At 41.0% G+C, this 22553-nt stretch overlaps 1 protein-coding gene across 1 annotated transcript in view; it reads right to left on the reverse strand.

Annotated features, from left to right (window-relative positions):
- ABCB1 (ATP binding cassette subfamily B member 1) overlaps positions 1–22321 on the reverse strand; it is a 115420-nt gene extending 93099 nt beyond the window's left edge. The window contains exons 1-3 of the mRNA XM_035020489.1: positions 22136–22321; positions 21638–21708; positions 16238–16289 (exon numbers count right to left, since the gene is read on the reverse strand). Of these exons, the coding sequence (XP_034876380.1) occupies positions 16238–16289; positions 21638–21702 (117 nt within the window). The 5' untranslated portion in view covers positions 21703–21708; positions 22136–22321. The remainder of the gene's footprint in view (positions 1–16237; positions 16290–21637; positions 21709–22135) is intronic.
- Positions 22322–22553: the final 232 nt, after the last annotated feature.

Here is a 22553-nt window from a genome sequence, read left to right on the forward strand (position 1 = left end):
GGGAACATAAACTCAAACAAAGATCAAGATCAGGCAACATAAAAGACATATCAGCAGAAAGATTTTAGAGACAAAGAGACAGAAGCTAATCTTAAAGTTAGCTAAAAAGGAACTTACAGTAGTAACAAGTAGAAGTAAGTATTAAATTGACAAGTGGAGAAATAAATAGCAGAATGGTTCTTGGCAGTAGTGACTGGCAGTCCACGAAGTAGGAAAGAACTAGTAAAGCTGAGTTATAAAATTAGCAAAAATTCGGGGTTAAGCATCCAACTCTCGGTTTTGGCTCAGGTCATGATCTCAAGCCCCAAGTCAGGCTCTGCACTCAGTGTGGAGTATGCTTGAAGATTTTCTCCGTCTGCCTCTCCCCCACATATTCTCATTCTCTCTCTCTCTCTCAAATAAATAAATAAATCTTTTTTGAAAAAATTAGCAAAAATTCAAGTTTGATATAAGAAGAATATCTAATATATACTTAGGCATTTGCATTTAAATTTTTTCTAGGGGCACCTGGTTGGCTCAGTCAGTTAAGCATCTGACTCTTGGTTTCGGAACAGGTCATGATCTCATGGGTCGTGAGACTGAGCCCTGCACTGGGCTCCACATTCAGTGTGGAGTCTGCATGAAGATTCTCTCTCTCTGCCCCAAGAGGGGCAGAGCACAAAGGCCTCTCTCTCTCAAATGAATATATTTTTTTAAAGATTTTATTTATTTATTTGAGAGAGAGAATGAGAGACAGCACAAGAGGGAAGAGGGTCAGAGGGAGAAGCAGACCCCCCACTGAGCAGGGAGCACGATGCGGGACTCGATCCAGGGACTCCAGGATCATGACCTGAGCCGAAGGCAGTCGCTTAACCAACTGAGCCACCCAGGCGCCCCTCAAATGAATATTTTTTTAAAAAATATATAAAATATCTCTAGCTCTTAAAAATATAATCAAGTAAGCTCAAGTTTGAGTTAATGACATAACCATAATCAATAACATTCTCTTCTTTACAAATTAAAACAGGGAAAATATGTCTTTGACATTTTTTTCACATTTCATTGAAACACAGGCTAAATTTTACCATTATTTACTTTGTCTTAACTAAGCATTCATCCACCTCTTTAAAAAATACACAAATAAGGGAGCGGAGCAAGATGGCGGAGGAGTAGGAGAACTGGATTTCGTCTGGTCTCAGGAATTCAGCTGGATAGGGATCAAACCATTCTGAACACCTACAAACTCAAACAGGAGATCGAAGAAAAGAATAGCAACAACTCTCTGAACAGAAAAGCGACCACTTTCTGGAAGGTAGGACGTGCAGAGAAGTGAATCTGAGGTGATATTCGGGAGGATAGACGGCAGGGGAGGGGCCTCCGACGGCTGCTTCTGGCAAGTGATAGAGCCGCGGAGCACAAAATCGGAACTTTTAGAAGTCTGCTCTGCTGAGGGACATCGCTCCAGTGGCTAAGTGGGGGGTGAAACTCTCGCAGGACAGTGTGGTCTCGGACCCTCGGGGTCACAGAAAGACTGGGGGTACCTGAGTGCGGCAGAGCTCCCAGGGATCGGAGCAGGGAAGCCGGCTGCAGAGATGGAGCCGAGGCATGGGTTCTCAGTTCGGAGTTGCCATAAACCATGATCCAGGGCACAGTTGGGCCACTGCTCCTCCAGCAGGGACCCAACAAGCGGCAGATCCGGGGAGACTCACCTTCTTCCCCGGGGAGGAGAGGCGCGGGAGCGCACCACAGGGATCTACTGGGCTTGGAGACTCCACACAGGGTCATGTGCCAGAGATAGAAATGCTAGGTCACAGGCTGGGTGAGCACGGAGTGCAGCCGGAGACCAGGGAGACGGGAGTGATTGACTGCTTTTCTATGGGGGCTCACTGAGGAGCGGGGCCCCGACTTCTCGGCTCCTCTGGGGCAGAGATTGGGAAGGTGCCATTTTCACTCTCAGCCTCCAAAGCTGGAGGGAAAGCTTGCAGGGAACAAAAGCTCCCAAGAGCAAACCTGAGCAGATTACTTAGCCCGGACCAGCAAGGGCGGGGCAATTCTGCCTCCGGCAAAGACATTTGAGAACCACGGCAACAGGCCCCTCCCTCAGAAGATCAGCAAGAACCGCCAGCCAAGACCAAGTTTACCGATCAATGAGAATGGCAGAACTCCAGCGCTAGGGGAATAATGCACATGGAATCCATGGCTTTTTTACCATGATTCTTTAGTTTTTCAAAGTTAGTTTTTTTTTAACTGTCTTTTTTTTTTTTTGGAATTTTTCTTTTTCCCTTTTTTAACCTACATCTTATCAATCCCTTTTTAAGAAAACATTTTTATTTTTCATTTTTAGAGTCATATTCTATCCCTTCATTGAAGTTACCCGTATTTTTGGCATATATATATAAGTTGTTCTCTCTTTAAAATTTTGAGGTAGTTTCTTCTAACAGATCAAAATATACCCTAAATCTCTAATGTATGGTTTTTTTCTACTCTCCTGCCTGATCACATTCTCTCCCTTTTTTTTTTCTTTTTTTTTTAAATCCTCTTCTTTCTTTTTTCAAACAACTTCTTATCAATTCCTTTTATAAAATTTTTTATAGTTTTCATCTTTTCAGTCATATTCCATCCCTTCATCATATCAACCCTTATTTTTGTACATATATAAGGTTTCTTTCTTTAAAATTTTGGGAGGCACTTTCTTCTAACAGACCAAAATACACCCAAAATCTAGTGTGTGGCACTTATCTATATACCAGCCTGATCATATTTGATCATATTCTATTTTTTGTTTTGTTTTCTTCTGTTTTTGTTCGTTTTTATCTTTATCTTTTTCTTTTTCTTTTTTCTCTCTTTCCCTTTCTTTTCCCCCTGCTTCAGGTCTTTTCTGATTTGTTTAGAGTATATTGTCTGGGGACGTTTTTACCCTGTTAGCATTTTGTTCTCTCATTAATCTATTCTCCTCTGGACAAAATGACAAGACAGAAAAAATCACCTCAACAAAAAGAACAAGAGGTAGTACTGACTGCCAGGGACCTACTCAATACGGACATTAGTACGATGTCGGATCTAGAGTTCAGAATCATTACTTTAAAGATACTAGCTGGGCTTGAAAAAAGCATGGAAAGTATTAGAGAAACCCTTTCTGGAGAAATAAAAGAACTAAAATCTAACCAAGTCGAAATCAAAAAGGCTATTAATGAGGTGCAATCAAATATGGGGGTGCTAACTGCTAGGATAAATGAGGCAGAAGAGAGAATCAGTGATATAGAAGACCAAATGATGGAAAATAAAGAAGCTGAGAAAAAGAGAGATAAACAACTACTGGATCACGAGGGCAGAATTCAAGAGATAAGCAATACCATAAGACGAAACAACATTAGAATAATTGGGATCCCAGAAGAAGAAGAAAGAGAGAGGGGGGCAGAAGGTATAATGGAGCAAATTATAACAGAGAACTTCCCTAATTTGGGGAAGGAAACAGGCATCAAAATCCAGGAAGCACAGAGAACCCCTCTCAAAATCAATAAAAATAGGTCAACACCCTGACATCTAATAGTAAAACTTACAAGTCTCATAGACAAAGAGAAAATCCTGAAAGCAGCTTGGGAGAAGAGATATGTAACCTACAATGGTGGAAACATGAAATTGGCAACAGACCTATCCACAGAGACCTGGCCAGCCAGAAAGGACTGGCAGGATATATTCAGAGCACTAAATGAGAAAAATATGCAGCCAAGAATACTCTATCCAGCTAGGCTGTCATTGAAAATAGAAGGAGAGATAAAAAGCCTCCAGGACAAACAAAAACTAAAGGAATTTGCAAACATGAAACCAACTCTACAAGAAATCTTGAAAGGGGTCCTCTAAGCAAAGAGAGAGCCTAAAAGCAACATAGACCAGAAAGGAACACAGACAATAGACAGTAACAGTCACCTTACAGGCAATAAATGGCACTAAATTCCTCTTTCAATAGTTACCCTGAATGTAAATGGGCTAAATGCCCCAATCAAAAGACACTGGCTATCAGACTGGATTAAAAAACAAGACCCATCGATATGCTGTCTGCAAGAGACTCATTTTAGACCCAAAGACACCCCCAGATTGAAAGTGAGGGAGTGCGAAACCATTTACCATGCTAATGGACACCAAAAGAAAGCTGGGGTGGCAATCCTTATATCAGACAAATTAGATTTTAAACCAAAGACTGTAATAAGAGATGAGGAAGGACACTATATCCTAAAGGGCCTATCCAACAAGAAGATCTAACAATTGTAAATATCTATGCCCCTAACATGGGAGCAGCCAATATATAAGGCAATTAATAACAAAAGCAAAGAAACACATCAACAACAATACAATAGTAGTGGGGGACTTTAACACGCCCCTCACTGAAATGGACAGATCATCTAAGCAAAAGATCAACAAGTAAATAAAGACTTTAAATGACACACTGGACCAAATGGACTTCACAGACATATTCAGAACATTCCATCCCAAAGCAGCGGAATACACATTCTTCTCTAGTGCCCATGGAACATTCTCCAGAATAGATCACATCCTAGGTCATAAATCAGGTCTCAACTGGTACCGAAAGACTGGGATCATTCCCTGCCTATTTTCAGACCACAATGCTTTGAAACTAGAACTCAATCACAAGAGGAAAGCTGGAAAGAACTCAAATACATGGAGGCTAAAGAGCATCCTACTAAAGAATGAATGGGTCAACCAGGAAATTAAAGAAGAATTAAAAAAAATTCATGGAAACCAATGAAAATGAAAACACAACTGTTCAAAATCTTTGGGATACAGCAAAGGCAGTCCTAAGAGGAAAGTATATAGCAATACAAGCCTTTCTCAAGAAACAGGAAAGATCTCAAGTACACAACCTAACCCTATTCATAAAGGAACTGGAGAAAGAACAGCAAATAAAGCCTAAACCCAGCAGGAGAAGAGAAATCATAAAGATCAGAGCAGAAATCAATGAAATAGAAACTAAAAGAACAGTAGAACAGATCAACAAAACTAGGAGCTGGTTCTTTGAAAGAATTAACAAGATTGATAAACCCTTGGCCAGACTTATGAAAAAGAAAAGAGAAAGGACCCAAATCAACAAAGTCATGAATGAAAGAGGAGAGATCACAACCAACACCAAAGAAATACAAACAATTATAAGAACATATTATGAGCAACTCTATGCCAGCAAATTAGATAACCTGGAAGAAATGAATGCATTCCTAAAGATGTATCAACTACCAAAACTGAACCAGGAAGAAATAGAAAACCTGAACAGACCTATAACCACTAAGGAAATTGAAGCAGTCATCAAAAATCTTCCAAAAAACAAAAGCCCAGGGCCAGATGGCTTCCCAGGGGAATTCTCCCAAACATTTCAAGAAGAATTAATACCTATTCTTCTGAAACTGTTCCAAAAAATAGAAATGGAAGGAAAACTTCCAAACTCATTTTATGAGGCCAGCATTACCTTGATCCCAAAACCAAAGACCCCACCAAAAAGGAGAATTACAGACCCATATCCTTGATGAACACGGATGCAAAAATTCTGACCCAAATACTAACCAATAGGATCCAACAGTACATTAAAAGGATTATTCACCACGACCAAGTGGGATTTATCCCTGGGCTGCAAGGTTGGTTCAACATCCGCACATCAATCGACGTGATACAATACTTTAACAAAAGAAAGAACAAGAATCATATGATCCTCTCAATAGATGCAGAAAAAGCTTTTGACAAAGTACAGCATCCTTTCTTGATCAAAACTCTTCAGAGTATAGGGATAGAAGGTACATACCTCAATATCATAAAAGCCATCTATGAAAAACCTACAGCGAATATCATTCTCAATGGGGAAAAACCGAGAGCTTTCCTCCTTAGGTCAGGAACACGGCAGGGATGCCCACTATCACCACTGCTATTCAACATAGTATTAGAAGTCCTAGCCACAGCAATCAGACAACAAAAAGAAATAAAAGGCATCCAAATTGGCAAAGAAGAAGTCAAACTCTCACTTTTTGCAGATAATACAATACTTTATGTGGAAAACCCAAAGCCACCCCAAAACTGCTAGAACTCATACAGGAATTCAGTAAAGTGGCAGGATATAAAATCAATGCACAGAATCAGTGGCATTCCTATACACCAACAACAAGGCAGAAGAAAGAGAAATTAAGGAGTCAATCCCATTTACAATTGCACCCAAAACCATAAGATATGTAGGAATAAATCTAACCAAAGAGGCAAAGGATCTGTACTCAGAAAACTATAAAATGCTCATGAAAGAAATTGAGGAAGACACAAAGATATGGAAAAACGTTCCATGCTCATGGATTGGAAGAACAAATATTGTGAAGATGTCAATGCTACCTAGAGCAATCTACACATTCAATGCAATCCCCATCAAAATACCATCCACTTTTTTCAAAGAAATGGAACAAATAATCCTAAAATTTGTATGGAACCAGAAAAGACCCCGAATAGCCAGGGGAATGTTGAAAAAGAAAAGCAAAGCCGGCGGCATCACAATTCTGGACTTCAAGCTCTATTACAAAGCTGTCATCATCAAGACGGCATGGTACTGGCACAAAAACAGACACATAGATCAATGGAACAGAATAGAGAGCCCAGAAATGGACTCTTCAACTCTATGGTCAACTAATCTTTGACAAAGCAGGAAAGAATGTCCAATGGAAAAAAGACAGTCTCTTCAACAAATGGTGTTGGGAAAATTGGACAGCCACATGCAGAAGAATGAAACTGGACCATTTCCTTACACCACACACAAAAATAGACTCAAAGTGGTTGAAAGACCTAAATGTGAGACAGGAGTCCATCAAAATCCTAAAGGAGAACACAGGCGGCAACCTCTTCGACCTCAGCTGCAGCAACTTCTTCCTAGAAACATCACCAGAGGCAAGGGAAGCAAGGGCAAAAATGAACTATTGGGACTTCATCAAGATAAAAAGCTTTTGCACAGCAAAAGAAACAGTCCACAAAACCAAAAGACAACCGACAGAATGGGAGAAGATATTTGCAATTGACATATCAGATAAAGGGCTAGTATCCAAAATCTATAAAGAACTTATCAAACTCAACACCCAAAGAACAAATGATCTAATCAAGAAATGGGCAGAAGACATGAACAGACATTTTTCCAAAGAAGACATCCAAATGGCCAACAGATGCATGAAAAAGTGCTCAACATCGCTTGGCATCAGGGAAATCCAAATCAAAACCTCAAGGAGATACCATCTCACACCAGTCAGAATGGCTAAACTTAACAAGTCAGGAGATGACAGATGTTGGCGGGGATGCGGAGAAAGGGGAACCCTCCTACAGTGTTGGTGGGAATGCAAGCTGGAGCAGCGACTCTGGAAAACAGTATGGAGGTTCCTCAAAAAGTTGAAAATAGAGCTACCCTACGACCCAGCAATTGCACTACTGGGTATTTACCCCAAAGATACAAATGTAGGGATCCAAAGGGGTACGTGCACCCCGATGTTTACAGCAGCAATGTTCACAATAGCCAAACTGTGGAAAGAGCCAAGATGTCCATCGACAGATGAATGGATAAAGAAGATATGGTATATATATACACAATGGAATATTATGCAGCCATCAAAAGGAATGAGATCTTGCCATTTGAAACGATGTGGATGGAATTGGAGGGTATTATACTGAGTGAAATAAGTCAAACAGAGAAAGACATGTATCATATGACCTCACTGATATGAGGAATTCTTAATCTCAGGAAACAAACTGAGGGTTGCTGGAGCGGGGGGTGGGGTGGGAGGGATGGGGTGACTGGGTGATAGACACTGGGGAGGGTATGTGCTCTGGTAAATGCTGTGAATTGTGCAAGACTGTTGAATCTCAGATCTGTACCTCTGAAACAAATAATGTAATATATGTTAAGGAAAAAAAAAAGAAGAAGATAGCAGGAGGGGAAGAATGAAGGGGGGGAAATCGGAGGGGGAGATGAACCATGGGAGACGATGGACTCTGAAAAACAAACTGAGGGTTCTAGAGGGGAGGGTGGTGGGAGGATGGTTTAGCCTGGTGATGGGTATTAAAGAGGGCACGTTCTGCATGGAGCACTGGGTGTCATGCACAAACAATGAATCATGGAACACTACATCTAAAAGTAATGATGTAATGATGGTGATCAACATAACAGTAAAAAATAAAATAAATAAAAATTAAAAAAACACAAATAAGGGAGGAAGAGATAGGCAGAAGCCATTCATCTTCTCTTAGAGACTCCATTAAAGTAGATAAAATATCAAATTCCTCAGTAGAGGAAGAGAAAAGAGTTGTTATACAAGGATTTCTCTCCACTTCTCCCTACTCTCACAGGATCTTTTACTTCCAAAGCTAATCACTGGCCATAATAAAACCAAGCAGGCCATGAATATAAATATTTACTCAATGCCTACCTAATGGCTGATAAAAGACAGATAAATACCAAAGCTTTATGTCCTGCCTTCAAAGTGCTTAAAGAGAAGGAGGAAGGCAAAGCAAAGAAGGATAATTTATATTCTGCATGCTAAGACAACATAGTGTATGCAGTAAAGCAGAGAACTGAGCAAATGGTCATTTCCCCCTTTGTGGAAAAGCTTCACAGAGGACGTTTTGCATCCTCCCAGCTTTGCAAGTTTGGCATATATTCAGAAACAAGAAGGAAGACATTCTAGCCAGAAAGAACAGTAGGCAGAGCAGTATGCTCAGAGAAGATTGGGGTATGAGGTATAGAAGCAGTAATAAAAAGCTGATTGACTTTGCACCCTTCATTGAGCTAGGGCAAACCAGAGGAGGCAAGAGTTTGGAGGGAATGGACACAGGGAAATCTCATTTTGTGCTATCTGATGGCTCATCCTGGAAGTGCTATCTGAGAAGCACATGGAGAGAATTCAGAGTTTGGAATGCAGTTTCATGATACTAGCATATATAGCAGAAGTCATGGGAGCTGGATAAGATCATGCAGGAAGAGAAAAAGAGTGAGGTTAAGAATCATTTGAAAATGAAGTAATAGAGACAGCATGTTGACTGTCCTTTTGATGATCTTGGGGCAAAAGGTAAAGCAAGAGAATGGGCACCAGACAAGGAAGCAACATCAAGGACAGACTATTTAATGACGTCTCACACGTTTATGGGTACATCAGTCACAGAGATGATTGGTGAAAATACAGGAAGGAAACCGAAATGAACAACATCCTACAGAATAAAGGAAACAAATGGTATCTCAAGGACCAAACAGAATTACCACTGTGGCAAGAGCAGAGTGCAGGAGATTTCTCTGCAGTGAGGTCAGAGATGAGCCAGAGGACAGATTACACAGGGCCTTTATAGCCAGAGGAGGGAGTCTGGGTTTTACTCTAAACTTCCCAACTAAATGCAAAGGAAAGGCAGGAACTGAGGAGATTTGGTGTGACTACTATTGATAGAATGGCTTTTTAGAAGAGCAGAAATGGAGTAAGGGGACCAGCAATAGAGAGTCATTGAGAAAGCAAAGTCTTGACCAGGTGTGGTAGGCAGAATAAGGCCCCTGCTCCATAAACATGTCTATATGCTAATCCCAGGAAGCTGTGAATGTTTCTTTACATGGTAAAAGGGATTTTACAGACGTTAAGTGTCTGGAGATAGGGTGATTATCCTGTATTATCCAAGTGGACCAAATGTAATGACAAGGATACTTACAAGAGGAGGCAAGGGGTTCAGACTCAGTGGCAGGAAAAATGATGACTGAAGAGGCTGGAGGGATGCAGGAAGAGGCCATAAGTCTAGGAAGGCAGGCAGCCTCTAGAAGCTGGGGGGGTGGGGGGGAACATTCTATCTTAGAGTGTCCAGAAGGGATCCTGCTCTGCTGACACCTTGATTTTAGCCCAGTGAGACTTCTGGCCCCAGAACTATAAGGTAATAAATTTGTGTTGTTTTAAGACACTAAATTAGTGGTACTTTATTACAATAGCAATAGGAAATGAGTACACAAAGTCCAAAAAAAGATAACAAAGTTAAAAGGCTAAGCTAGGGGCGCCTGGGTGGCTCAGTTGGTTAAGCGACTGCCTTCAGCTCAGGTCAAGATCCTGGAGTCCCAGGATCGAGTCCCGCATCGGGCTCCCTGCTCAGCAGGGAGTCTGCTTCTCCCTCTGACCCTCCTCCCTCTCACGCTCTGTCTCTCATTGTCTCTCTCTCAAATAAATAAATAAAATCTTTGAAAAAAAAAAAGGCTAAGCTAGAAGGAATAAAAAATTGAGGTTGAAAAGTTGAAGACTGATACCTTTGAGTTTACAACTTCTTAGATGGGAGTCCACCCAGGTGATAAACCCAAGGTCCTTGTTCACAAGTGTAATTTACTAAAGGAGCAGGAGTCAAGGTTGTTGGAACTGAAAAGGTCAAGGAACATCAGGCCTAGGAGTCATTATTAAGGTTACCCAAATAGAAGAAGAATGAGAGCATAGTTGAGAGAAGTAGAAGCAATTACATGCCAACTTCATCAATGGAGGAACAAAAGTAACTACAAATTGGTAAAGGAAACCACTGCAAATGGATAGAAACTAAAACTGTGTGGAATGAAACTCAAATGAAAAAGAAGTTTTGCATGAAAACAATTTGGAAATGTCTATGTGAAAGTATGAAAATGTCAACACAATCATTGAGTCCTGGGATAAGGGGTTAAGGAACTCTAACGTCACAGACTAAAATGACAAAAGGACAAAAGAGATAAGAGAGGGGTGCCTGGGTGGCTCAGTCAGTTAAGCATCTGACTTTGGCTCAGGTCACGATCCTGGGGTCCTGGGATCAAGCCCTGCGTCGGGATCCCTGCTCAGTGGGGAGTCTGCTTCTCCCTCTCCCTCTGCCCCTCCTCCCGCTCATGTTCTCTGTCAAATAAATAAATAAAACTTTTTAAAAAAAATTAAAAAGAGAGATAAGACCCAAATCAGCAGACTGTAGCATCATGGAAGCGAAGAGAAGAAAGAATACGGTGGAGACTTAAAAGTCAAGATGGAATCCAGACATGTCTACCGAATTTGATGAGTGGTGGAAACAGAAACCAAGTTATAATATGTTAAGAAGTGAATGCAAAGTGAAACTGACACAAGTAAAGGCAGCTCCTGTGTGTGAAGCGAGCAAGAGAGGGTGGCTTGAAGGATGGTTAGTGGAACTGAAGATACCTCCCATAAAAATGCCAATGGGAAAGACCCCATAGAGAGGGAGAGATTGTAGATACAGAAGAGAAAGGATGATAATAATAGTAATGTAAGGTCCTTGAGAAGGCAGAGGATGTGGGAGTCAAAGTACAAATGAGTGAGTTACATATTTTTTAAGAGACAGAGTGTGAGAGAAAGTGCGTGTGGGGGCGGGGAGGGGCAGAGGGAGAGGGAGAGAGAGAATCTTAAGCAGGCTCCAAGCTCAGTGCAGAGCTTGACATGGGACTTGATCTCATGACCCTGAGATCATGACCTGGGCTGAAATCAAGAGTTGGATGCTTAACCGACTAAGCCACCCAGGTGCCCCTAATGAGTCATTAGTTTTAAGAACCAGATTCTTCCTGGTACATCAGGAGGGAAGGAAGAAGGATCTAATCCAGGGGGAGATATGCTTGTAGATTGGGAGGATGATCTTTTGTCAGGTGGCTTCCATTCTGTTTGTGAAATAAAAGGAGAGCTCATCCACAAAAGGGGGAAGAAGAGAAGTGGGAAATCTGAAAAGTGTAGAGGTCTGACATAGTCACTGAGAAGAGTAGGATTTCGGCTGGGAATACACCCTGTTGTGAGGTGTGCTACAACAATTAGATGAAGGAAAGCAAGAAAGAAAGCAGACAGTGATTTTGCTGGGATGACAAGTGAAAGGATGTTTATAGTTTGGGCAAGAGAAGGGGCTGATGGAAAAGTGATGGGTCAATGGGCCAAATATCCAGAGAGAATAGTGAGCAGATTGAAAAGAAAAGAGATAGCTGACTGATTTCAGCTGCTGCTTCAGTTGGTCACTTTGGAGGCACAACAGTTTCGAAACACAATACAATTCAGGATGTGAGTATACAGGCAGATGGCTGGGGTGAAGGGGAGAAACAGATGACTGCGCCTATGAAGGTCACGGAGCACCTGTTACCCAGAACACCATAAAAGTTACCCAAGATAGTAGGAGCTCTGGGTGTGGAAAGGGAGACACTGAACCTGGTGGTAAAATCTTCAATGACTGAGGAATGACCAGGTGGCCAGAAGATCACAGTATCAAAAGAGAACTCTTTAATTCCAAGCAGATAAAAGCTTAACCGATCATAAACTATCATAAGTGATTAAAGTTGTTAAAAGCTCTAGCTCTGGGGGCACTTGGGTGGCTCAGTTGGTTAAGCAACTGCCTTCGGCTCAGGTCATGATCCTGGAGTCCCGGGATCGAGTCCCGCATCAGACTCCCTGCTCGGCGGGGAGTCTGCTTCTCCCTCTGATCCTCCCCCTCTCATGCTCTCTGTCTCCCATTCTCTCTCTCAGATAAATAAATAAAAAATCTTAAAAAAAAAAAAAAGCTCTAGCTCTGGAGGGGCCCCTGGCTGGCTAAGTGGGTTAAGCATCTGCTTTTGGCTTAGGTCATAATCTCAAGGTCCTGGGATGGAGCCCCAAGTCAGCCTTCCCGCTCAGTGGGGAGTCTGCTTCTCCCTCTCCCTCTGCCCCTCCCCCTGCTCGTGCTCATGCTCTGGAGTCAGCAGACTGTGGCAAATTCTGGGCCTGCCCTCTTACTAGCTAAATCAATCTGGGACTTTGGATGCATTGCTTAACTTCTCTGTTTCATCATCTAGTGTAAGAACAGTACAAGCGTCTATGTCATTGGGTCACTGTGCTTCACAAGTACCTGGCACAGAGGGAGCACTGGATAGATAATAGCTATTAACTCTTCTGAAAAAAATTAATTTTTCAATGAGATACATGAAGTAGCATGCTCAGAGTTGAATCTGCAGCACCTTCCTGCCAAGGGCGTGTTATCTTTCAGGAGTGCTGTGTGTAGGAACTGCAGCCCCACTGGTATTTTTCCTGTCCTGATTTCCATCTGTCCCATTTCCTTACTTGCTTTATTTATTTAGTTTTTTTTTAAGATTTTATTTATTTATTTGAGAGAGAGAGAATTAGAGAGAGCACGAGAGGGAGGAGGGTCAGAGGGAAAAGCAGATTCCCCGCCGAGCAGGGAGCCCGATGTGGGACTTGATCCCAGAACTCCAGGATCATGACCTGAGCCGAAGGCAGTCGCTCAACCAACTGAGCCACCCAGGCGCCCTCCTTACTTGCTTTAGATTTTATTCTACTTTTATGTTTCTTGTTCTTTGGAAACAAGGCCCAATATTTTTAAAAAATGCTCATAGAAAAACTTGAAATTACTTACCTCTTTTTTCATCACTTTGTCCAGACTGCCAGGAAGTCTCATAGTAGAATTTTTTTTTTAATTTATTTATTTATTTGAGAGAGAGAGAGTGAGAGACAGAGAGCATGAGAGGGGGGAGGGTCAGAGGGAGAAGCAGACTCCCCGCCGAGCAGGGAGCCCGATGCGGGACTCGATCCTGGGACTCCAGGATCATGACCTGAGCCGAAGACAGTCGCTTAACCAACTGAGCCACCCAGGCGCCCAGGAAGTCTCATAGTAGAAATAACTTAACGTTGTAAGCCTGAGACTTGCTGTTTCACAAGACCTGTGTTCAAGGTTGGCCCTTGGTGGGCATCTAGAACTTGGATTTGGGGTTAGGGGTTAACATCGCCTAACTGATAAAAATGGCCAAATTATTTGGACAAAGTGCTTTATGCTGAATACCTGCCTTCCTTCTACGAGTCTGGAATTCTGGTATATGCCATGCCTATGTGATCAGCCCCTAGTACAAATTTTGAGTGCTGAGTTTCTAATGAGCTTGTCTGGTAGCATTTCATAGTTGTCCCAATTTATTGCTGGGAGAGTTAAGTGTGACTTCACCGGGCAAAGCCTCCGGGAGCTTATGCCCGGTTTCTCCTGGAGCTCTGCTTCCCTCTTTCCTTTTCCCCTTGTTGATTTTGCTTTGTATCCTTTTGCTGTAATAAATCCTAGCCATGAGTATCAAGAGTATGACAATATGGGGCGCCTGGGTGGCTCAGTCATTAAGCGTCTGCCTTCGGCGCAGGTCATGGTCCCGGGGTCCTGGGATCGAGCCCAGCATCGGGCTCCTTGCTCAGCGGGAAGCCTGCTTCTCCCTCTCCCACTCCCCCTGCTTGTGTTCCCTCTCTGCCTGTCTCTCTCTGTCAAATAAATAAAACCTTTAAAAAAAAAAAAAAAGAGTATGACAATATGCTGAGTCCCGAGAGTCACTCTTCCTAGTGAATCATAGAACCTGGGGTTCTTGGGGAGCCCCGACACATGAATTTTGTCTTAACTGATAACATCAGCACCAAACTGTTAAACGTTCTGAATGTGTCCTCATGTCAATTATAGGTTTGACATACAAGTCCAGTTTCGTTTTCTATGTCAGACTCCTCAGGAAAAAGACATGAAGAAAAGCCACATAAATAGTACTTCTCTTCCTCAAAAGTCTTACAGTATATTCCTTCTGTGCCATCCTGAGCACTGTGATTGAGAACATGAACTTTACAGGTTTGAATCCTGGCCCTGCTGTGTATCAGGTGGGCAAACTAGTATGTCTGGCCTCAGTTTCTTCATCTGTAAAATTAGAATAATAATAGTATCTATCTCAAAGGGAGTTGCAGCAGTTGAATGAGTTCTATATCCTTAGAACAACACATGGCATATAATACTGTATGTGTTGTCATTCCCTCACATTTAAACCCCGGATTTTTATTCTTTGGTGGTTTAAATTGTATCGATATTATTACCTCTCTATATTAGATCTGTTAGATTTTCTAAAATAAGACTTTTAAAAAAAATGTAAGCTACAAATCATAAAAACTAAACTACAAAAGACAGAAACATTTTGGCCTCAAAATGACAAAACTGAAATTAAATCTTGGGAATACCCCTACTTTAACATAAAACGTTCTTTTAATAAATAAGAATGAAATATAAAACAAAAACTGCCCCTTTTGAATAGGCTTTTTTTCCTAAAGATTTATTTATTTTAGAGAGAGAGAGAGAGAATGCATGAGCAGGGGGAGGGGCAGAGGGAGAGGGAGAAAGAGAATCCCAAGCAGACTCTGCACTGAGCATGGAGCCCAACATGGGGCTCAATCTCACAGCCCTGAGATCATGACCTGAGCCGAAATAAAGAGTCAGACACTTAACCTACTGAACCACTCAGGCACACACCCTCCCAAGGAGTCTTTTTGAGAATGACCTAAACATGTAGTCTCATTCCCAAAATATTCCAAAGAGAGGAGTGATAGGACAAAAGGTGAAACCATAGCCAGAGCAACTTTAGCGCAAGAAGATGATCATGTAAAGTAACAACAGAGTCCCCAGTGTCAAAGTCAGGCAACTGTTTTTTTCCTGCCTGTAACTATTTTTATAATCCATTTGCTAATATCCATTTTACAAGATAGCCTATCCCTCCCCCACCACCACCATTTAAAAATTATCTGGTGTGTTATGACTGAATTATAAAGTATGCACTCACTGCCAGACTTAAGTGGTTCAGTAGTGTTCCAGGTTCTTGGGAAAGAAGAAAAGAAGTATCCAGGTAGAGAGAGACCATCATCCAGCCACACCTATAAAATCCCTGTCTTATTCCAAGCCTGATCCTACGCAACCACCATGCAACCAGAAAGTGAGATGAATTATATAAAGGTTCAAATTTGAGATTATTAGTTATTCAGCAAAGAGGAATAATGACATGTGCTAAGTTCATAGTAATAAATAATGCATTGTTAACTTCTATTTTTTGGGTGCCTGAGACTTCGACCTCAAACCTGCCAGAATTTGAGAGCCACTGATGACAAGGGACCCTGTGTCCTTTTAGAACCACACTCCCTTGGGGCTGGTCTCCTCTATCTAGATGGCTGAGACCATCACAGGGACAAGTGCTTGCATAGATAACAGACCACTGGCCACATAAAAAATTAGCAGAATACTGGAATGTAGGCCATGAAGAGTGGCTGTTGAGGCTCAATTTACATGGCATATTATGATTGGCATTCCACTGAAAACAAGCTAAATTAAACCTATTCATTTTACCTCTCCATTAACATACGTTCCAAGAAAAGATTATACCAGATGAAATATCTCTTTTCTAGGGAAGACGTCAAATTTCCAAAGCATTTTGAACACTGAATAAATTCAGACTCACCATTGCAAATGTGCTGACAGTTGGTTTCTTTTCTTCCTTCTCATCTTTTTTACTGAAAAACAGCAACAAGATTACACAAAACCTTTAAAATTATGTAAATTTTTAAATGACCGTATTAACATAGATCCTACATTTAATAATAGGACAAAGAAACATGTCTATATTATTCCATAAAAATATACATTAATAGTATGATCCCATTTACGAAGTTTAAACATATTTACATGTATCTTAGAAATCTGTAAATGTGATTATCACTGGGTATAAGATTTCTTTCAAAATATTTTCTTCTTTGTACCTTTGGTATTTCCTAATTTTCTATGATGAATACACAGACATACAACTTTTGCAATTATTAAACAATAATACTGGGGTGCCTGAGTGGCTCAGATGGTTAAGCATTTGCCTTTGGCTCAGGTCATAATCTCGGGGTCCTGGAATCAAGCCTCATGTTGGGCTGCCTGCTCAGTAGGGAGTCTGCTTCTCTCTCTCCCTCTGCCCCACCCCCCGCTTGTACTCTTTCTTTCAAAAGAATAAAACCTTTAAAAATAATAATAATAAAAGAGAGCTTCCTGTTTTTATTCTACAGACAGTCCCTGATTTACAATGGTTTGACTTTAGGATGGTAAGAAAGTGTTATGCATTCAATAGAAACTATACTTTCAGTATGGAAGTTGGATGTTTTCCCTGGGCTAGCAATATGCACACAGTACTCTCTAGTGAGGCTGGGCAGAAGCAGTGACCTACAGCTCCCAGTCAGCCATGAGATCATAAGGGTAAGCAACCCATACACTCAAAACCATGCTGTACCCGGACAACCATGCTGTTTCTCAGTACAGTATTCAATAAATTACATGAGATATTCAGTACTTTATTATAAAACAGGCTTTGCGTTAGATGATTTTGCCCAACTATAGGCTAATGTAAATGTTCTGAGCATGTTTAGGGTAGGCTAGGCTAAACTACGATGTTCAGTAGGTTAAGTGTATTAAAGGCATTTTCAACTTACGATATTTTTAACTCACAATGGGGTTATGGGGAAATACCCTATGGTAAGTTAAGGAAGACCTGTAATTACAAAATCATTCATGTTCTCCAGAGTTAATTCTCTTAATTATCATCTAAGTGATTCTAGCAGTAGATATTCTATCTACATACTACCTACATATTATCCTTAATCATTCTCTATGAATGGAGAGTAGTGGCAATCAAATACTGGGGATAAACTAACCTAAGAAGAAAGGTAATTAAATCATTCTCTATGAGCCAATCTAATTCTGAAAGGATGTCTGGAGCCCTAAATGTACCATTATGGCAATAAATTCCAATCTAGAAAAGCTATAATCAAAAAAGATGGTCTGTAAACTATCAGAAAGCTGTCCTCAGGAATAAGAAGGCTAATTATTATTTTGAGTCCAGATTCAAATGACTCTAGCTATAAGCCGTTTTCCACTCTGTGTGACGGCCACCTAGAGCATGCAAGCAAACTGACCAAAAGCAGCCTCTGCATCTTTATTTTCATATGTACAAATGAAAGACTATTCCAGAGAAGAATCACATTATTTTTATACAGATTTTCAAGTTCAAAACTAAATTCATCTTTGTCTTTGTTCTTTACGCTAAGCGAGGTCAAAGAATTGAAGAGACTTCTAAAGGAAAAAAAATCCACAGCTTACCCCATATTTGGCTTTAAAGTGATGTTAGACGGACATGAAAACACACAAAATACACAAACATAGCTCTTCAGAATTGGTCCCACCCTATTCCCACTAAAGCATGGTTTCAGTATCTCTGGAACCAGGATGAGAGGAAAAAAGCAGTCACACATAATTGAATTTTAGCTCCAAGCCTTTTATTTATTTTTTCATTCTCTAAAACTGCTCCTACTCTGGAAATTTTATAATATTTCAAATACTGGCTAAGTAAACACTTCCCAAACACAATCTCATTTAATCTTATCTCAATCTCTATGAGGCAGGCACATTTTTGTCCTTCTGTCAGAGCTGAGAAAACTGCAGGTGAACAGAGTTCATGAACTTGTCCAAGGTCACACAGCTGGAACAAAGCCAAGTTTAAAAGGAAAAGCCTATCCCCTAAACACTAAGCTATTTTATTCAGTACAACCTCAGACTTCTAAGATAATGCATTATATAGAAATGCATTTCCACATTGATCTCTCATCCCTACTAGATCATTAATATATCCTCATCAGCTTGAAACACAGGACTTAACAAAAGGCAAGTCGCTTATCAGACCTTTAGAAATACATATATTCCAAATGATACTATCATCTGAGTATTATATATATATTAGCAAAGCCACATGCTTCTTTATAATTCCAATTTAGAACATATAGTTAAAAAAAAAACAACTCATAGAACAAGAGATCAGATTCGTGGTTATCAGAGGCTGAGAGGGGGTGGCTACTAGAGGAATTTGAGCCAAAGGTACAAAGATAAGGCAGTCCCAGGGGTGTTACAACATGATGAGTACAGTTAATAGTGCTGTACGATACATATGAAAGTTGTTATGAAAATAGATCCTAAGAGTTCTCATCACAAGCAGAAAAAAATTTTTTTTGCTTTTTCTTTTTATTGTATGTGTATGAGATGATAGATGTTAACTAAACATAGTGTGATAATCATTTCACAATATGTTTAAGTCACTCCATTATGCTGTATACCTTAAATTTACATAGTGCTGTATGTCAATTATACCTCAGTAAGACTAGGGAAAATATATATAGTTGTACTAAGAACAGATTTAAATCAGTGATGATGAGGACAGCTTAATAAGAATTACTTACCTAAAAAAACAATTTTTTGTTCAAAAGAAGTCTGTAGGCATGGTAAGAATCAATAATAAAATGAAGGTATGAGCAGGCTCCAACGAATTTCTTTACCATTTCTTTCCACATACCCTCAGTACTTCTTACTCCAATATCCCTAAGTGTTTGTGTATTAAGGACATAGTTCTTTAAGGTATCAAACAAAACAAACAACCTAAAAACAAAAAGGGCAATATCTCCCTTCCACTATACGGAGTCTTTTTGTGTATATGAAAATTTTCATTATGAAAACTTTCAAATAGAAAAATTGAAAGAACGCTAATAATGACTACCCACACAAAATTCACCTAGATTCAACAACTGTTAACATTTTGACCCTATGTTCTTTATCTATGTAAGTACACAGTATCATTGTTAATATTTTGCTGAGTAATTTGAAAGTAAGTTGCAAACTTTCAGGGCACTTCACATTTTCCTACCATTTTCACATTTCAGAAAACTAATAGCAATTTTTATATCAACTAATATCCAACCTACTTTCAAATTGCCCAAGAATGTTTTCTATAGGTTTTTCCTTTTTTGATTTTGAACTTAGATGTAATCAAGGTTTACACATTATATGGTTTTGTCTCCAGTCTCTTCTTTAAATCTAGATGTCCTTCTGCCCCCTCCACCCACACTGACTTTTTGTAGTAACAAGATGTCTTGTAGACTGTCCTGCATCTTGGATATGTCAGTGTCAAACTGAGTCCAAATTGAGATGTGCAGTAGTATAAAATGCACAGCCTATTTGAGGACTTGGTATGAAAAAGAGAATGTAAACTGTATCATTAATAATTCCGATTACATATGGAAATAAGATTTTAAATATTCTGGCTTCTTTAGAATATACTTTCAAAATTAATTTCACTTGTTTTTTACTTTTTTTAATGTTACTCCTAGAAAATTAAAAATTACAAATGGGTCTCACATTGTATTTCTATTGGACAGCATAGTCTAGAAGCTTGATAGGAATCAGACTAAATGTTTTTGCAAACATACTTCCCAGGTGGTGTCATGTCACTAACACAGGACTCCACCATGAGTGACGCCAGGTCTGATCACTTGGTTAAGACTGCTAACTGCAAAAATCTCTCCAGTGAAAATCCCCACTTCCTTTTTTCCTAGCAAAAATCTGGGATGTCTTAGATACAACTTTTCTTTGAATGGTTTAAGATCCATAACAATCCTTGCCTGAATCAATGATAACACAGGTTCCAATACGATAGCATTTTTCTATTAAAAAAAAAAGATATTCCTTTATTCTCCCCACCTCTTCCCACCTTTTTTGTTTTGTTTTCCTCGTTTCAGAATTGTATTAAAGATTCATGGACTATACTCTATACAGTATTTCACAGTCAAGCACAGTGATGCCAGCTCTTGTGTTCTTTTTGAACAACAAGATAGTCCAAGCTCATTTTGTATCTGCCCCCAATCCCAACATCCATGGTTGTAATTAGCCACTTCTCCATGGAGTACAGATTCTATTTAGTGAGGAATGGTATTCAGAAACCAAGATCTGACAATGAGTGTACTCACTGCTACTGTCCCCTTTGGTGGATAGAAAGTGAACTATTTAAAAAATCATGAGTGCATACTGAAGTCCGGTTCAAATTTAATATTATTTTTAAAAACTTATTTGATGTCCCTATTTGTCTTTTTCTTTTACACGGAAAAGCTTGGTTCCTAATAATATTAATATACTTACTTTATTTTTTAATTTTTATTACAATTTACAATAAGAATGAAACTATTGAGCAAAGTTTAAAATTTCCTGTACGGACACTGCACTGTGATCAAAATTTGCTTACTATTTCCCTTTGTGGTTCCATTACCAATAATTTCACACAATGCTAGCAGTGTCCTTGGTACTGCAGTGTTCTCTTTCCAGAATGTCTTCTACTCGGTCAGATAGTCATTGCCTTTTTTTTTTTTTTTAACACCTACATGTGGTTTTGGCCTTCTGTCCCATCTGCCATGCCACAAACATGCAGTGTTTCTATGTCCAGAATGTTTGTTTCACCAGAAGCAAGAGACTGGACCGCGGAGCAGAGCGCAAGCAGCCCATGTCCCGGGACGTGGGCGATCAACAGCGCTCGTAAAGCAGAAAGTTCCTAAACCACAGAGAAGGATGTGAGAGCACTGGCGTGTGGGGGGCAGTAAGCCTGAGGAAGAAGTTCATCAAGGCCGTGGGAATGTGTAAACGCTGTCCTCCACTCAGCCAGTGAACTTCTGCCGAAAAACCACTTGCGTTTAAGGTTAAAAATACCGTCTTTATCTGAAAAACAAACTGAGGGTTCTAGAGGGGAGGGGGGTGGGAGGATGGGTTAGCCTGGTGGTGGGTATTGAGGAGGGCACGTTCTGCATCGAGCACTGGGTGTTGTGCACAAACAATGAATCATGGAACACTTCATCTAAAACTAATGATGTAATGTATGGGGATTAACATAACAATAAAAAATAAAAAGAAAAAAAAAATACCGTCTTCATTTACTTCGGAGCTGGAGACTAGAAATACATCTCCAAAATTTCTCAAGCCACTTAAAAGTATGAAAGTGAAACAAACTGGCTACCTTTTTTTGCCCATTTTCCAGAAGTTCTTCTCTGCTCTTCCATTACGGCCTCCTTCAAGATCCATCGTGACCTGAGGAGAAACCACAGGCCACCGATCAGATGGGGAACCCGCAGGATACGGAGGTGACGCTCCATGCGGGCCGCGGGAGGGCGGCGGCGCATCCTGGACTTCGGCCGCCGCGGGTGCGGCTCTGGGTCCCGGCTCCTCTCGGGGCGGTGACGCTTGCCCCGGGCACCTGCCGCCCGCTCCGACAGCCGCTCTCCGCACCGCGCGGCTCTGCGCGTTCCGGGCAGCATAACCCAGTGCGCGCGTGGCGAGCGCCGAAGACTGTGGGCTGGGGTGCTCCAGGAGCTTCCCGGGGGACTGGCCACGAGGAGTCTCCCCCTCCCTCCCCTCCGAAGCCCTTCTCCCACAGGGACCAAGCTCAGGAACTTGGGGAGCCCGACCCTTCCTGCGAACTTGTCCCCATCTAGCCCTCTGCTTCGCGCTCCCCTACCTCGGGCTTTCCCTCGGAACATCCAGCAAGATGAGAATTTTGGAAGAAGAGAGTCTGACTCTAAAGGAAAGACCCGGCGGACGCGAATAGCGGACCCGGCTTCTTAGAGCCAGGAGGAGCCGCTGCTCGAAAGCGCCCTGGTTTCCTGCGTCTCTGGGAGTGAGAGGAGAGGGCACAGCCCACACCCTGGCGCCCCTGTGCCCAGCCAATCAGCCTCACCACTTCCGCGTGCTCCGGCCCTGCTCGCCTGAATGCTGATTAGAAGACAAGTTCCGAAACAGGTTGGATTTTTTTTTATGTTATGTTAATCACCATACAGTACATCATTAGTTTTTGATGTACTGTTCCATGATTCACTGCGTATTAACACCCAGTGCTCCATGCAGAACGGGCCCTCTTTAATACCCATCACCAGGCT

This window comes from Mirounga leonina, unplaced genomic scaffold (genome assembly GCF_011800145.1).
Source record: "Mirounga leonina isolate KUSES-001 unplaced genomic scaffold, KU_Mleo_1.0 Mir_174, whole genome shotgun sequence".
NCBI lineage: Eukaryota > Metazoa > Chordata > Mammalia > Carnivora > Phocidae > Mirounga > Mirounga leonina.